Raw genomic sequence first — 17,520 nt, 5'->3', positions numbered from 1 at the left:
CCAGTGACACCTGTCGGCAGTGATCCGGGACCTGGCGCAATAATCCCCTTCTCTGTGGTTGCGTCGTGCCGTTCTGATCAGTCTCGGGCAGCGGCTGTCACTCACAGCCGAGCAGAGGGAAGCCACCTCCCCCTCCTCTTGTATGGCTACACAGTGCTGTGTATGGAGGAGGGGGAGGCGGCTTCAGTGAAGCCGCCTCCCCCTCCTTCTCCTTCATGGACAGCACTGTGTAGCCATACAAGAGGAGGGGGAGGCGGCTTCACTCTGCTCGGCTGTGAGTGACAGCCGCTGCCCGAGACTAATCAGAACGGCGCTGTCTCTTTAGTCGGAGGGGGAGGGCGCTGGCCTGGCACCCCCCCCAGGGTGTGGCACCCGGTGCGGCCCGCACCCCCCGCCCCACTCTTAGTACGCCACTGGAGGCGGCAATACCCCCGTGTTTCCCTGAAAGTAAGACATATGTCTTACTTTCGGGGTACGGCTTATATTAGCCGACCCCTCTGAAACTCCCGATATGTCTTACAATCGGGGGTGTCTTACTATCGGGGAAACGCGGTAGGTATATACAACCCTGCATTAGCTATAAATCCAGTGAATCTCAACTTACGCTGGACTTTCCATGGATTTTAAAGGCTGAACAATGCAGGGGTGAGTAAAAGGAAGGTAAGTGTATGCTGGGGAGGAATAAGCTTGTCTTCTGTGCATAGACAAAGCACAGGTTTACTTTAAAGCAAAAATCCTAAGAATGGGTAAATTATGCAAATAGTATTTTGATGCTTAAAACTGTATTTATCAAAGCGTTCCACATGACCTAGTGTAAAAATTGATACCAAGCGTTTATCTTAAAATGATAGGCTATAAATCTGTAATACGACTACCGTTAGGCTTACTGGTAATATTTCCAGGAATCCTCCAGGACAAGCTACCTGAAAGATGATTGGCTCCACCAAAAAGTGATTAAAAGTCCCTCCCACCCGCCCCATCTTCAGATGCCATAAAAGAACATGTGGGGAAACATGATACCAAGACACTAAAAGGAAGAAACCATGACCTGCGTAGCCCAAAGGTCCCCTTTTCCTGACCCACTGCCACCTTGACCTTCTTATCAACCTTAATAATAATAATAATGAGACCACACCTTCTCTTTGGAGTAAACTGGCCACAACAGCCTTTATTAACACAACCCAAACTTTTACTCACTCCAAAGATATATATATAAATATATAAATCTATAAACATGTATATCAAACCATAAACAACATTTTTAAACTAAATTCCAGTCTGGTGATCTCTGACGGTGACCCACTTTAAACCAAAACACCAACCTCACTGCGGTACCTTTAACATACCAGGCCTCCAGCTGTGACCGCTCAGAGACAACCAATTCCTGCAGTGAAAAACATACCCAGTATTCCGTCCACCGTTCAGGAATACACAACATCCCAGTATTCCGTCCACCGTTCAGGAATACACAACATCCCAGTATTCCGTCCACCGTTCAGGAATACCCAACCTCCCAGTATTCCGTCCACCGTTCAGGAATACACTGGAGGGGCCCATATTACCGATGAGCCCCCCACCCCTTTTTGATCACCTCCGTTTACCGCCACCGTCAAAGACCACCAGAAAGATACCGCCACAGCCTGAAAGGGTGACCACCTTACCCTTGAGGGCAACCCCACACCCCCAATGCGTTTTTGGAGGCCTTCCCCCAAAACCAGGGACCCTAAATCAATGCCGACATCCATGAGATGTACCCGATCCCTCCTCAGGCGCAACCCCACAGTAGACTCCAGTTCCCCGTGCCTGATTACCAACCCTACATTCCTGACCGAAAAAACTCCCCACCACCGTAGTCACCAAAATCGCATCCTCTGCTCCTGGATACTTGCCACTGATCTAGCCCACCTCCAGCGGGTCCGGGCCACGATGTCTGACCACACTATCATTGTGTTCGGGAACCGCGCCGAAGCCGCAGAAAATCCGCCCTTACGTTCCCGAGCAGTTACCCCACCTTCCTGACCCCCAGGTCATGCCCCCCCAGCCCAGAGAAACAACACTTCCGGGGGCCCGTCCAAATGTACACACCTGTCCACCACACGCACACCCCCCTTTTCCACTGTATGCCAGGGATTCCCGACCAATGTGACCCCGCTGCTCTCCTAGAAATCCCCATCTGCCTCCCATATGGCCTCATGTCTCCTCTCCTGGCCCCCCAGCAAACATAAGAGTGGCCCACCATCCAAACGAGGCGTATTCTTTTTTTTTTTTTTTTTTTTTTTTTATGTGTTAGCAATAACTTTCCAGACCCACACCTCACCGAGATTGACCGACTGCAAGCTGCGGCCTATCGTAGGACCTGAACCTACGCGGCTCCCAACGACCCATCATACGCACCGACGCTTCATCCAACCCACATCTGGCTGCTTCTGCGGCCGCCCCGATGCGGAAGGAGCGTGAAGCATATTCCGACCCCACCAAACCGCTATTCCCGAAACACTGCCGAAAAACACCGACACGAACTGAAAGCTCGACAGGAAGGACCCAGCCTCGTGCATAAGGAACGGGCCCTCCCCTCCTGGTCACACCCTGCGATACCCTCGAGCCGCGGCCGCCGGGCAAACCTGGGACCCAGGCAAGTGAAACAAGCAACCCCCACTCCCGACCCCGCCGGTCGGTTCTAGATCGCCTGGGCAGGATACAAACCTTATCAGCCGCTACCCGTACGTCCCTATCCAACAGTACCCCCGGTACTTGTTTGGACAGGCTGACCAACTCCCCCACCCGAAAACGCCCCATAAAAACGAGAAGAAAAAGGCCGCTGCAAACAATAGTGCCTCCAACCGTGACGTGCAAATTGATACCAATTCCGCACATATGGCCGCCCAAATCTCGAACGTTACCGGACAGCTTGTGTCCCCACGATTTACCTGTGTCCGAAAAAACCACCCAGCATCTGTCGCACCCAAAAGTAATTTGTCCACTCCTCCGAACCCATTATTTTAAAAGAAATGACAAGCCTGCCGTTTTCTGGTCACTCGCGGCCGCCGAGCGCCTGCCTTCCATATACTGGACCACAAAATAAAGCACCAGTAAACACCATTCGCCGGCATCCCCGTCCGAGGACACCTCACCCACTAACCCCTGCCATTCCCCCATCCCTTGCGTATGCTGACCAGGCAGACCCACATACGGACCGCCGTATCCATCCCACGGCGACTCCAAGGTCAGCGCCCACACCCACTGCAGGCAAGGGACTCCTTCCACAGCCGCGCCAGGCGCCAGCTCCCTGAACCGGTCCCACTGACAAACGAGACAGTGAGTCAGCCAAGGAATTATCCACCCCCCGGGATGTGACTGCATATAGGAACACGTGCAAACGCAGGCACCGAAGGCCTAACTGACTTAAAACTCTAATAACCGGGGGGGGGGGGGGGGGCGGGGGGGGGGGGGGGATGTGCCGAATTGCAATGCACCACCCGCACCACCCCCATGTTTTCGAAATTAATACGCAATTCCAAGTTCCTGCAACTCCCCCCCCACAGCTCCAACGCAAGCACTCTCTGGAAGAGTTCCAGCAGCACCAAATTGCCCCGGAAAACCGCCTCCTTCCCTGACTGCGGCCATGGCGCCGCCCTCCACTTGCCCCAAAAGAACGCGCTTTAACCCGTTGGCCGGGCCGCGTCGGTAACCCATTCCAACTCAAAAGTGCTCGCCGGCCCGGCCATCCACACCCCTCGGCCGTCGTACTAGGACAAAAATTCACGCCACACGCCTAAGTTATCCCTGTGTTCCTTTGTCGAACAAATGAATCCCATTGGTGATTACACCCTCAGCCGTCGCAGCCAATAGCCGTCAGCAGAACACCCGCCCCATAGGCATAATGTGGCACGCAAAGGTCAGTTTCCCAAGCAAGGACTGCAAGCTTCGGTAACTGTATGTTGTTTGCGGCCCCAAATCCCCCGAATCTCCCCCCGCAAGTCCTCCCGTTCCTTCAACAGCAGCCAGCAGTCCACGGCCTCGGAATCGATCGCTAAGCCCAAAAGAAACCCAACACCTCCACCGGGCCCTCTGTATTCCCGCCGCCAATGGCACCCCGAAAAATGCCCGCGATGTGCTGCAACGTAAAAAAGGAGGATCGCACACACAGCAAAAAACCCCGGGGCCTATGCAGAGAAAAAATTCGTCCAAATAGTGAATGATTGATTCAAGGCCAGAGACATCCCTCACCACCCAGTCCAAAAACGAGCTAAACTGCTCAAACACGGAACACGAAATGGAGCAGCCCATGTGCAAACCCCTGTCCACGGAAAACCGCTCCCGCCAACGACAACCCAACCGCCGAGAGCTGTCCGGGTGCCCAGGTAGCAACCAGAACGCTGACTCGGTGTCCCCTTTGCCATAAGCGCCCCCCCCGGCCACACCGCCGTACCCACCAGGCAGCCGCGTCAAAGGACGTATAGAACACCGTGCAGACCTCCGGATCAAAGAAGTCATTGACCGAACCCCCTTGGGAAACAACAAGCGGTGTAGGAGCCGAAATATGTTCGGCTCCGTCGCGGGGACAACCCCCAGCGGCGACACCACAAAACCCCCCAAGGCCACTGCCACGCCCAACTTGTCGTCCACTACCGTGGGCTGTTGCAGGGCTAACCCGAAGTTCCTCCCCCACGGTGGCCCCACCCAGTCCTGAGGAATGGGTACCCCCCCCCGGCCCCCCCTGAAAAACTGGAGATGGGGCCCGGGCCGAGGACAGCAGCCGCAACCAGAGGCTGACGTCCGTGTGATCCCACCATCGTTCCTGACGGACCGCCTTCTGAACTGGTCATCGTACCAGAGTCATGCGACACCCCCGTACCCGTTGGGCCTCCCCGCTGGCGTCCAGCTAGCAAAAACAACGCCGAGCAATGTCCGGGGTCTTCACCCGCTATGATGCCCGCCAAGATCGCAAACGCCTGCAACCAAGTCGCAAACGTCCGCGGTCGCAGCCCGCAATGCCTCTTCCCGGCGTCAGTGGGCTTGACCCCACCTAAGCCGAATTTCTCTCGCGGGAGGAGTGAGAATATCTCCCCATACTCACCGCCAGTAATCCTCTCCCGGACCTCCGGTTCCCGGAGCGCTCCCAGCGGGCCCTCGAAGCAAACGAACACCTCCTCCTTTTGCCCCATCCCCAATCCTAACCATGTCCGACCGGCCAGACACCACCTCCGCCACCTTGTCGCCCCCGGACCCAGTATTGGTGGTGCGGGCCCCGGCACAGTCGGGCCAGTCAGCTCCACCAGCTGTTCCCTCCCATTCCCACTCACCGGCATCGCCGGCACCGTAGACATTGTGGACATACCCTGAACCACCCCCGGCAACCCCTGCAAAGCAACAGTAAAGACAATATGCACTGACTTACCGTGCCGACCAGGAACAGGCCCCACCGCTGCGCTGCCGCTCTCCACCCTGGATCCGCACCTCTTCATCTGTGGGCAGCTCTCCTGCCGACCGCTCCGCCACGTCCTTCCTCCCCTGGGAAGGGAGCCCCCCAGGGCGACCCCCCCCCCCAGAGGCCGTATCGCTCCGACGGCAGGATAGTTGCTCCTCCGCAGGGGCCCCACCCCCGCTGTGTCCCAGACTTGGGGCGCCCCCCGCATGGCCCTCGACTCCTCGAGTCCGCTGCTGGGCACAGCCCTCCCACCTGCAAGTTCGTGACCCCTCCCCCCGACGACCGCGCGACCCGCGCACTGTCCTCTGCCCCCCGCCCCCCCCCTCCGTCCCCCGCTCATGCAGGGGCCCTCCCTGGGCACCCCCACGCGACTGGCTGCCGGGGAACCGGCACCCCCGAGGCCCGTGGCCCCGCTCCTCGGGTTGGGCCGGCGGCGTGTCGACCGCCCTGTGCCCCGACATTCCCGCTGCCTCCGCTCGGCTGGGGGGACCGACCTGTCCCCCATCAGGCTCCTATCCTCCTGAGGTGGCCGAGGGGCGGGGCCCGGCGAAAAGCGAGCCGGCGGCCGAGACCGCCGGGGCCCGCTGCACAGGCACCCCGCCGCCACCCGCATCTGTGTCATCCCCCATTATGTCTTCCACTTGCCTGGCCATCCACGCCGTCCCCCGCACCTCCGCCTCCGTCTGCAGCTTCGTGCCATGATGCGTGGAGGAGCAGTGAGAAAAGCTGCCTCCTCCGCTGAGTTCCCTCGTGGACTGGTGCCCGCTCTAGCTCCGCCCCCCTTTTATACCGCTCCTCCCCTTCTTCTATTTTCTACCTGCCACTCCCTCTTCTATCTTCCTGGTTCCTTGGGCACCAGGTCATGCCCGCCCCTCCATTACCCCTCCCCTTGGGGCGGATCATTACGGGGCTCCCTTGGATGGGAATATCGACAATGTCCTGTTAATATTGTTAGTGGTTCTCTTTTTGTGGTTTTCCCATATTCATCTTCCAGGACAGCTACCTGAGAGGATAAACAAGGAACTTTCATACCTTAGAAATGACAGCACCCTTTCTTCTGAAGGCTAAATCATGTATAAAAGTTCTTTTTTGTAGACACATCAACTTCCTGATGATTACAGAAGTGAAAGAACAGAACATATCCTCATGAATCCTTTAGATGTGCATGCGCCAAGGAGTTACATGGTCACTGGGTGTTGTAGATTTTACCTAATGCATTCTGCCTATTGATTCATTATTACATTCAAGTAGACTTGCTTCTGGAACAGTGATCAAGCAACTGACCAGCACCGCTAAAGTCTGCACCATCCAGTGGCCAGCAGGGAGGAATATGCTTGTCTAAATGGTTAAAAGGCATGTGTTCTTTTACTAGTGTTACCCATTTATTATATTTAAGATTTAGTATTTCAAAGATATGATGTGGGTTAAGTGAGAGTTCTTTGACCAAGAGTGAAAGTTTTAATATAATAACATTTATTAGGAAGTAGTTGAAAGCACCCATCTAATACACAAACATCTATATATAGTCTTTCACCAAAGGAGGAAATAGTAGGTCAAAATACAAGAATTACATGGAGGAATACAGAGTATATTCCTTAAAATATTAATCTAAAAACATATTCAGTTATAAGTAAAATAGACCTTTTCCATAATTACCCTTTAGTTCCATTCTGATGGCTTAGTTCCCATAAACGTGCACGTTTCCTCCCAGCTAGACTGTGTATATCAATACAGGCTGATGCCTCATTGGTCGGCATAGCGTGACCTCTGATTGGTTAGCTTCCCTATACTTTGCCTAAGTCAGCCCCCTTTAATGCAAATCCTTGTAAACCATAGATTGACTTGAATTTTCCCGGGATTATGGGTTGATTCATGGGTAGGCCTCCCTTCATTGCATATCCCAGCATGGGATCCTTTTGAAGTGAGTTTGTGTACCACAATGAGGTTTGAATCCCATTGTTTGTACACAAAAGCCTGGGCCGTGTCTTGTCTGGTCTTCTCACAAATATGTGTGAAGATACTATCTTCTGGCCTGCATAGATACAAGCTAAATGATCTATATTCCTAATTACAATATTTTACAGCTATTAATGGAGATTTCACATAAACTCATAAGGCAACACTAGTATATACGTCAACATCTGGATGATTGCAGAGGTGAAAGAACATCCCCATGAATCCCTTAGATGTGCATGTTCCAAGGAGGGACCTGGCTACTGGATGTTGTAGACTTTACCTAGGCAGTCTGCCCATTGGTTGCTTGATTACATTCAATCAGACCTGCTTCTGGAACAGTCATCAACTAACTGATCAGCACCGCTAAAGCCTGCACCATCCAGTGGCCAGCAGGGAGGAATATGCTTGTCTAAAGGGTTATCAGACACGTGCTCTTTTACTAGGCCACATCACTTACACTCTGTACTTTCAGTGCATCTAAATAGGTGGCTACGAAGGAAGATATTGAGAGAACTGGATAAAGTTTAGACACAGGCATAAAGGAAATGAATGCAGATGGAGATCTATGGAACAATTATTAAGTTATTTATGGGGACTAAATGTACACAGAGTTTTCAACAAACAGGGTGAAATGACCAAGAATTGAAACTTGAAGCATATACTGTATGTCATTTATTTTATTTTATTTATTTTACCTAAGTTATGCTTAAGACCCCATGGAGGTGTAGTCAGAACAATTCTGCACTAAGGAACCTCTTGATCGGGGATCCTCTGCTAGTCTATCTGTCAAAAATCTGGACAGAGGGGCTGGAGGGGCTTTTAGCCACTTTTTGGGTTAAGACCATCTAGAGATGGAAGAATACTGGCTCTGGCCGCTTTCTTTAAAGTCTCACCTCTGTCCCTAACTATTGTAGGGAGAATCTATGGGTGCGGCAAGGGAGGATCCTCAATCCCGAAAAACTTTTCTTTGATGAGAAAGGGGCAGCCGATGTCAAGGTGGACTGTCATGGGAGAATCATTGCACCCGGATTTATTGACACACAGATCAATGGTAAGACATTCATATCTCGAAGAGTCCCTGTCCCGATCTGCTTGTCTATGGTAAGAGAACTGTGCTGCTCTTGTAGCCTGAATAGACAGTTTTACAGAGAAATTATAATAGTTTTATGTCTTACATTCTAAGGTTGCCAAGTCACATCACATTAAATTAGCCCTAATACATATATTAGGGCCAATTTAAACAGAAGCCAATGAACCTACCAGCATGTCTTGAGTGTGGGAGGAAACTGGAGTTCCCGAAGGAAACCCGCACAAGGAGAGCATGCAAACTTCAGGCAGGTAGTGCAGTAGTTGGTATTCGAACCGATGACCCTAGTGCTGCTAGGGAGAAGTGCTAACCACTCAGCCACTAGACTGCCCATGACATTTTTAAGGAGTTGTTTAGCCAGGGTACTGCGTCTGATACTCAAAATCGGAGAAAAGAAAAAATATTTATGGGAAACCAATCAGTTGTTCGCTTAAAGCGGGAGTCCACCGGGACTCCGTGTTTTTTTTATTTATTTTTTTTATTTTTTTTAAAAGCCAGCAGCTACAAATACTGCAGCTGCTGACTTTTAAAATCGTGACACTTACCTGTCCAGCGCGCCCGCGATGTCGGCACCCGAAGCCGATCTCTAGATCGTCTCTCGAGTGCTGCCGCCGCCATCTTGGGTATGGGAATCAGGAAATGGAGCCTTTCGGCTTAATTTCCCGGTTCCCTACTGCGCATGCGCGAGTCGCGCTGTGCAATAAGGACGGTCCTCGCTGCCTCTGGGATCTGTGTGTTTCCCAGCAGGCAGCGGGGCACTTGCGGAAAGGGGCGTAATCTACGCCCCTTTCCACAGAGAGCTATCCCGGAAGTGGGTGCAGATACCTGTACTGTACAGGTATCTGCACCCCCCTCCCCCCTGAAAGGTGCCAATTGTGGTGCCGGAGGGGGGGGGGGGTTCCGATGAGCGGAAGGTCCACTTTAGGGTGGACCTCCGCTTTAAAGGCAGGGGTCTCAAACAGGCGGCCCTCCAGCTGTTGCTAGACGACAAGTCCCATGAGGCATTACAAGGCTGGCAGTTACAAACATGACTCCCATAGGCAGAAGCATGATGGGAATTGTAGTTTCGCAACAGCTGGAGGGCCGCCAGTTTGAGACCCCTGCTTAAAGGAGTTTTAAACCCTTATGCCCCATACAGACGGTCGGACATTCCGACAACAAAATCCGTCAGATTTTTTTCAAACGGATGTTGGCCCAAACTTGTCTTGCATACAGGCATGCCCCACTTTTAAGTACACAATGGGGTTTATTTACTAAAGCTGGAAAGTGCAAAATCAGGCTAATTTCTACATAGAAACCAATGAGCTTCCAGGTTTTATTACCAAAGTTTAATTGAACAAGCTGGGGTTAGAAGCTCATTGGTTTCTATGCAGAAGTGAGCCTGATTTTGCACTTTCTAGCTTTAGTAAATAAACCCCATTGTGTACTTAAAAGTGGGGTATGCCTGTACACACGGTCGCACAAAGTTGTCGGAAAATCCAATCGTTCAGAACGTGGTGAGATATAACACATACGACGGGACTATAAACGGGCCAATAGCTTTTGTCTCTTAGCCCTTGTACACACGGTCGGACATTCCGACAACCAAATCCGTCTGATTTTTTCCAACGGATTTTGTCCGACACTGTTGCATACACACGGTCGGACAAAGTTGTCGGAAAATCCGATCATTCAGAACGTGATGACTTTATTTCGTTATGACAGGACTACGTTCAGGCTAGTAGCCAATAGCTTTGGTGTAGGAATGTGATCTGAGCATGTGTGGCACTTTGTCCGATCGGAATTCTCTACACATGATCGGACAAAGTCCTATCGGATCATGTTGTCGGAAAATTTTATAGCCCAGCTGGAAAACTTGTTCCGTCGGATATTACGACGAAAACAGTCCGATGGAGCCCACACACGGTCGGATTATCCGACAACGCGGTCCGATCGCACATTTTCCGTCGGAATGTCCGACCGTGTGTACAAGTGCTAAGTCTATTCTGAGAATGCGTGGCACTTTGTCCGTCTGAATTTTCTACACACGATCGGAATTTAAACGATCGGATTTTGTTGTTGGAAAATTTTAGGTCCTGCTCTTTGTGCGTCGGAAAATCCGATGGAAAAAGTCTGATGGAGCCCACACACGATCAGATTTTCCGACATGATCTGATCGCACATTTTCCATCTGAAAATCCGACCATTTGTATGGGGCATAACATATACACAGTTCAGTGACTGGTCTCAGGTGATACAGAGAGATTAAACAAATCCTCCTATATAAGTTGTACCGGTTTATCTGCTGTCTTCTCTTCTGTACATCTGTTCAAGGTGTGAGGAGAACTCTGACAGCTGATTGGAGGAAAGGGACACACTCCCTTCACACAGCACACAGGAACAGAGCTGAGGCTGCCAATCAGCTGGAGCTCCCTCCCTTGTCACCTTTTGTCTCTTGGTGTCAGGAAAACTTGTCAAAAGTGACTCATGCTGATAGTAGAGGAATGAAGCAGCAGACAGAAATTATACTTAGTGCTCTGGATCCAGACATGTACACACTATAGATGGATATGCTTTGTTCATCATTCATGTCTGAGGTTTACAACCCCTTTAACTACTTAAAGACCGCCTACCGCAGATATACCGCAGCAGGGCAGCTCTATTGTGTGAAAGGACGTACCTGTACGTCATATCATACAATAGACAGTGGCAGCATGCGCGCACTGATTTTCTCCCTCTCTGGCTAATTCAGCTTCCGCCGGGACTCGCCAGTCGTTCCTCAGAGAGGTAGAATGGGGAGCTGCCTATGTAAATAAGGCAGATCCCTGTTCTGACAGTGTTCCCGTTCTCTCTGTTCCCCCAGTCAGTCCATCCCCCGCAGAGTTAGCAAGCACCTCCTAGGGGCACAGTTTTATAGCAGAAAGTAAAAAATATAGATTTATTATAAGTTATTCTTTTAAATTCTTGCGCTATTAAAAAAAAAAAAAAAAAAAAAAACACAGAGGTGATCAAATACCACCAAAAGAAAGCTTTATTTGTGGGGAAACAAGGACATCAATCTTATTTGGGTACAGCGTCGGACAACCACGCAATTGTCAGATAAATTAACATAGTGCCATATCTCAAAAAACGTCCTGGTCATTATGGGGTAAAACCTTCTGGAGATGAAGTGGTTAAAGGTAGTGATATTTTAGCAGTAGGTGAAGTTGGATTGAGTCAACACCTATTTTTGTATATTGAACAATTAAACAGGAGATCTCTCTTCCTAACTACCCTTTGGTATTGGCTGCATCAACTCCATCTATTGGAGAGTGTATGACCCTATAATGGCGATAGCAGGTGTGCAGACTGGGAACCCACCTCGGTGATCCAACCAATGGTGTCTCAAGAGATTTACGTATGGGCAACATTTAAGCAATGTCCCTTCTGACGGTTTTTAGGTCCATTATCATACTTTAAGAATGCAATGGCTTAGCGATCTATTACATCTTCAAAGAGAACCTTTCATCTATGTATACATCTATGTGAGAATCCTCAGGTGGAAACTGACATCTGTAAAAACAAAGAAAAGAGGGCGCACCAACCTTGCGCATTACCCAAGTGGTATCTTTAATAGTGGTATCCGTAGTAGACACAAAGCGAGCAGGTCACCGAGGCTGTTCCCAGCAGCCTGAAGGACCTTCCTGAAGATTGACGCGTTTCGAGGGGAGAGCCCCTCTTCCTCAGAGCCAGAGTAACTGAAATACATCACAGGTGATATAATTTGCTGCTCAGTGATTGCAGTATTCTAGTCTGCATCTCCCCCAAGGTAATACATAAAACCTGGCCTGTTAGTGGGCCCTGAGGACAGGAGTTGATGACCACTGTATTGCACCACCTTCGAGCGCAGGAGAATACTTTTGCACTGCTTGTCTATGGAACCGGAGGTCTGCTGCCATGCTGCACACAAGTAGCATCAATGTGGAGGATACCACTGCCTCAAAACCGAATATGAAGCCTGAGAGATATTGGTAGTCTTTTTTCCCCCCTAGATATTTAGTATATTAAATGCCATGAAAATAATTTTGTACCTAGATTGAAGCTGCAGGTTATTCTTCACCCCCTTTTATATTTTAGGTGGGTTCGGTGTGGATTTTTCCCAGGAATCAGATAATGTTAAGCAAGGGATTTCTCTGGTTGCTCGTAACATCCTGCCACACGGAGTGACTTCTTTCTGTCCGACCCTGGTGACATCGCCAAAATCGCTTTACCACAAGGTATGACCTAAGAATATAAGAGTATAGCAGTCTACAGCTGTAGTTTATTTTTAATGGGCTGCTTAAGACAAGAATGAACACCTGGTCCAGCCATTGACAGTCAGATCAAGTAGCCCTTGTAGGTGTGCAGCCAGACCCAGGACAAAGGAGGGGAAGGTGGGATGGGCAGCCACCCCAATCACAGAAGCTTCAAGTGGGGGCAGGGCACAGGACAGTACACCCATCTACATCATGTGTTAGCAGTGAGAAAGGTGGGTGCAGTTCTGCATTTTTTTTTTCCCATGGGCACTGGGCGAGCACTGTATGCCACCATACCCAACCAAGGCAACCTAGTTGTGTTTCTTGACTGTACTACAGAAGATTCAGGCCATCAAGCTGGCCGTGCTGTCTAGCACTGCTCTGTAAATCTCAGAACTGGATGGACAGAAATACATATTACCCCAAGCTCGCGCATCCATGTCTTTATGGACCTTGCTTTGTGCACTGGTGCGCAGTCATGTTGGAAGAAGAAGGGACCATCCCAAAACTATTCCCACAAAGTTGGGGGCATGAAATTGTCCAAAATGTGTATGCTGACGCCTTAAGAGTTCCCTTCACTGGAACTAGGGGGCCAAGCCCAGACCATAATCCCCCCCTCCACCAAATGATTTGGACCAGTGCACAAAGCAACGTCCATAACAACACAGATAAGTGCGTTTGGGGTGGAGGAACTTGATTGGCATGCACAGAGTCCTGTCCTCAACCCAATAAAACATCATTGAGATGAATTAGAGCAGAAACTGTGAGCCAGGCCTTCTCATCCAACATCAGTGCCTGATCTCACAAATGGGTTCTGGAAGAATGGTCAAACATTCCCATAGACACACTCCTAAACCTTGTGAACAGCCTTCCCAGAAGAGTTGAAGTTGTTATAGCTGCAAAGGGTAGGCCAACTCAAAATTGAACCCTATGGACTAAGACTGGCATTCCATTAAAGGTCATGTGCGTGTAAAGGCAGACATCCCAATACTTTTTATAATTGTGTGTATGTGTATATTTCTAAATCCGGTATCTAACAAAAGTGAGTACACCCCTCACATTTTTGTAAATATTTTATTATATCTTTTCATGTGACAACACTGAAGAAAGTAGTGAGTGTACAGCTTGTATAACAGTGTAAATTTGCTGTCCCCTCAAAATAACTCAACACACAGCCATTAATGTCTAAACCTCTGGCAACAAAGTTGAGTACACCCCTGTGTGGAAAAAAAAAAGTGGAAATGTCCAAATTGGGCCCAAAGTGTCAACCCACTGCCTTAACCCTCTTGGGCATGGAGTTCACCAGAGCTTCACGGGTTGCCACTGGAGTCCTCTTCCACTCCTCCATGATGACATGACGGAGCTGGTGGATGTTGGAGACCTTGCGCTCCTCCACCTTCCATTTGAGGATGCCCCACAAATGCTCAATAGGGTTTAGGTCTGGAGACATGCTTGGCCTGTCCATCACCTTTACCCTCAGCTTCTTTAGCAAGGCAGTGGTAGTCTTGGAGGTGTTTTTGGGGTCGTTACCATGTTGGAATACTGCCCTGCGGCCCAGTCTCCAAAAGTAGGGGATCATGCTCTGCTTCAGTATGTCACAGTACATGTTGGCATTCATGGTTCCCTCAATGAACTGTAGCTCCCCAGTGCTGGCAGCATTCATGCAGCCCCAGACCATGACACTCCCACCACCATGCTTGACTGTAGGCAAGACACAGTTGTCTTTGTACTCCTCACCTGGTTTCCACCACACACTCTTGACACCATCTGAACCAAATAAGTTTATCTTGTTCTCATCAGACCACAGGACATGGTTACAGTAATCCATGTCCTTAGTCTTCTTGTCTTCAGCAAGCTGTTTGCGGGCATTCTTGTGCATCATCTTCAGAAGAGGCTTCCTTCTGGGACAACTGCCATGCAGACCAATTTGATGCAGTGTGCGGCGTATGGTTTGAGCACTGACAGGCTGACCTCCCCCTCCCCCCACCCCCACCCCTTCAACCTCCTGCAGCAATGCTGGCAGCAATCCAAAGACATGCAGGTAGGTTGATTGGCTTCTGTCCAAAATTGGCCCTAGTATATGAGTGGGGACCTTGGATTGGGGGCTCCTTGATTGTAGGGACTGATGTGAGTGTGCAATGTACAGGCATAGGGACAATTGTAGACACTCACTCAGGTTGAACTGGATGGACTGGTGTCTTTATTTAACCACCTCAATACAGTGCAGTTACACCCCCTTCCTGACCAGACCAATTTTCAGCTTTCAGCGCTCTCACAGTTTGAATGACAATTACTCAGTCATCCTACACTGTATCCATATGAAACTTGCGTCCTTTTTTCCACACAAATAGAGCTTTCTTTTAGTGGTATTTAATCACTAGTGGGTTTTTTATTTTTTGTGCTATAAATAAAATAAAACTTAAATTTTGTGAAAAAAAATGCCTTTTTCTTCGTTTCTGTCATAAATTTTTGCTAATTAGTAATTTTTCTTCATAAATTTTGGCCAAAATTTATACTGCTACATATCTTTGGTAAAAATAACCCACATTAGTATATATTATTTGGTCTTTGTGAAAGTTATAAAGTCTACAAACTATGGTGCCAATCACTGAAAATTGATCACTTCTGATCAGGCCTTCAGTACATCAGGTGTACCTCATTTCTTGAGACACTAACAAGTCAGGAAAGTACAAATACCCCCCAAATGACCCCTTTTTACAAAGTAGACATCCCAAGGTATTAAGTAAGTAGCATGGTGAGTTTTTTTAAGTTGTCATTTTTTCCCACAATTCTTTGCAAAATGAAGATATTTTTTATTTTATTTTTTTTTTTTACTAAATTGTCATATTATCAGGTTATTTCTCACACACAGCATATGCATACAACAAATTACACCCCAAAATACATTCTGCTACTCTTCCCGAGTACGGCGATACCACATGTGTAGGACTTTTACACAGCCTGGCCACATACAGAGCACCAACATTGATGTAGTACCTTCAGACGTTCTACGAGCAAAAATTACGCATCTCGTTTCTCAACCACCTATTACACTTTTGAAGGCCCTGGAGTACCAGGACAATGGAATTTCCCATAAAATTACCCCATTTTGGAAAGCAAACACCCCAACGTATAATCTGTGAGGCATAATGAGTCTTTTGAACGGTTCATTTTTTTCCAGAAGTTTTTGGAATATGTGGAAAAAAATTAAAACGCATTTTTTTTTTTACACAAAATTGTCAATTTATAAGATATTTCTAACACATAGCATGTATATAGCAAAAATTACACCCCAAAATACATTCTGCTACTCCTCCCGAGTATGGCGATACCACATGTGTAGGACTTTTACACAGCCTGGCCACATAGAGAGGCCGAACATTGAAGTAGTACGTTCAGGCATTCTATGAGCATAAATGACACATCTCATTTCATTCCTACCCATCACACTTTTGAAGGTCCTGGACCACCAGGACAGTGAAATTACCCACAAAATGACCCCATTTTGGAAAGCAAACACCCCAACGTATATTCTATGAGACATGGGCTGGAGATAGGTATTCGGGTACTCTGATGGCCTGGTGACAGGTACTCGGGTACTCTGATGGCCTGGTGACAGGTACTCGGGTACTCTGATGGCCTGGTGACAGGTACTCGGGTACTCTGATGGCCTGGTGACAGGTACTCGGGTACTCTGATGGCCTGGTGACAGGTACTCGGGTACTCTGATGGCCTGGTGACAGGTACTCGGGTACTCTGATGGCCTGGTGACAGGTACTCGGGTACTCTGATGGCCTGGTGGCAGGTACTCGGGTACTCTGATGGCCTGGTGGCAGGTACTCGGGTACTCTGATGGCCTGGTGGCAGGTACTCGGGTACTCTGATGGCCTGGTGGCAGGTACTTGGGTACTCTGATGGCCTGGTGACAGGTACTCGGGTACTCTGATGGCCTGGTGACAGGTACTCGGGTACTCTGATGGCCTGGTGGCAGGTACTCGGGTACTCTGATGGCCTGGTGGCAGGTACTCGGGTACTCTGATGGCCTGGTGACAGGTACTCGGGTACTCTGATGGCCTGGTGACAGGTACTCGGGTACTCTGATGGCCTGGTGACAGGTACTCGGGTACTCTGATGGCCTGGTGACAGGTACTCGGGTACTCTGATGGCCTGGTGACAGGTACTCGGGTACTCTGATGGCCTGGTGACAGGTACTCGGGTACTCTGATGGCCTGGTGACAGGTACTCGGGTACTCTGATGGCCTGGTGACAGGTACTCTGATGGTTTGGTGACTGGTATTTGGGTACTCTGAAGGGCGGTGACAGGTACTCGGGTACTCAGATGGACTGTGACAGGTACTCTGGTACACAGATGGACTGGAACAGGTACTCGGGTACTCAGATGGGCTGTGACAGGTACTCGGGTACCCTGATGGACTGTGACAGGTACTCGGTACTCAAATGGATTGTGACAGGTACTCGGTACTCGAATGGATTGTGACAGGTACTCGGGTACTCTAATGGACTGTGACAGGTACTCGGGTACTCTAATGGACTGTGACAGGTACTCGGTACTCTAATGGACTGTGACAGGTACTCGGTACTCTAATGGACTGTGACAGGTACTCGGTACACTAATGGACTGTGACAGGTACTCGGGTACCCTGATGGGCCGTGACAGGTACTCGGGTACCCTGATGGGCCGTGACAGGTACTCGGGTACCCTGATGGGCCGTGACAGGTACTCGGGTACCCTGATGGGCCGTGACAGGTACTCGGGTACCCTGATGGGCCGTGAC

General features: G+C 49.5%; 1 protein-coding gene across 2 annotated transcripts in view; it reads left to right on the top strand.

Annotated features, from left to right (window-relative positions):
* AMDHD2 (amidohydrolase domain containing 2) overlaps positions 1-17,520 on the top strand; it is a 62,515-nt gene that overhangs the window by 5,207 nt on the left and 39,788 nt on the right. Inside the window, exons 2-3 of one of the 2 annotated variants that reach the window (XM_077449214.1) lie at positions 8,299-8,435; positions 12,567-12,706. In XM_077449214.1, the coding sequence (XP_077305340.1) occupies positions 8,299-8,435; positions 12,567-12,706 (277 nt within the window). The remainder of the gene's footprint in view (positions 1-8,298; positions 8,436-12,566; positions 12,707-17,520) is intronic. The other variant, XM_077449215.1, reaches the window with a different exon arrangement.

Source organism: Lithobates pipiens, unplaced genomic scaffold, assembly GCF_037356315.1.
Source record: "Lithobates pipiens isolate NorthernLeopardFrog02 unplaced genomic scaffold, aLitPip1_a1.2 Scaffold_22, whole genome shotgun sequence".
In the NCBI taxonomy this organism is placed as follows: domain Eukaryota; kingdom Metazoa; phylum Chordata; class Amphibia; order Anura; family Ranidae; genus Lithobates; species Lithobates pipiens.
Note: the sequence above shows the minus strand (reverse complement) of the source record. Positions and strands in the feature narration are given on the sequence as shown.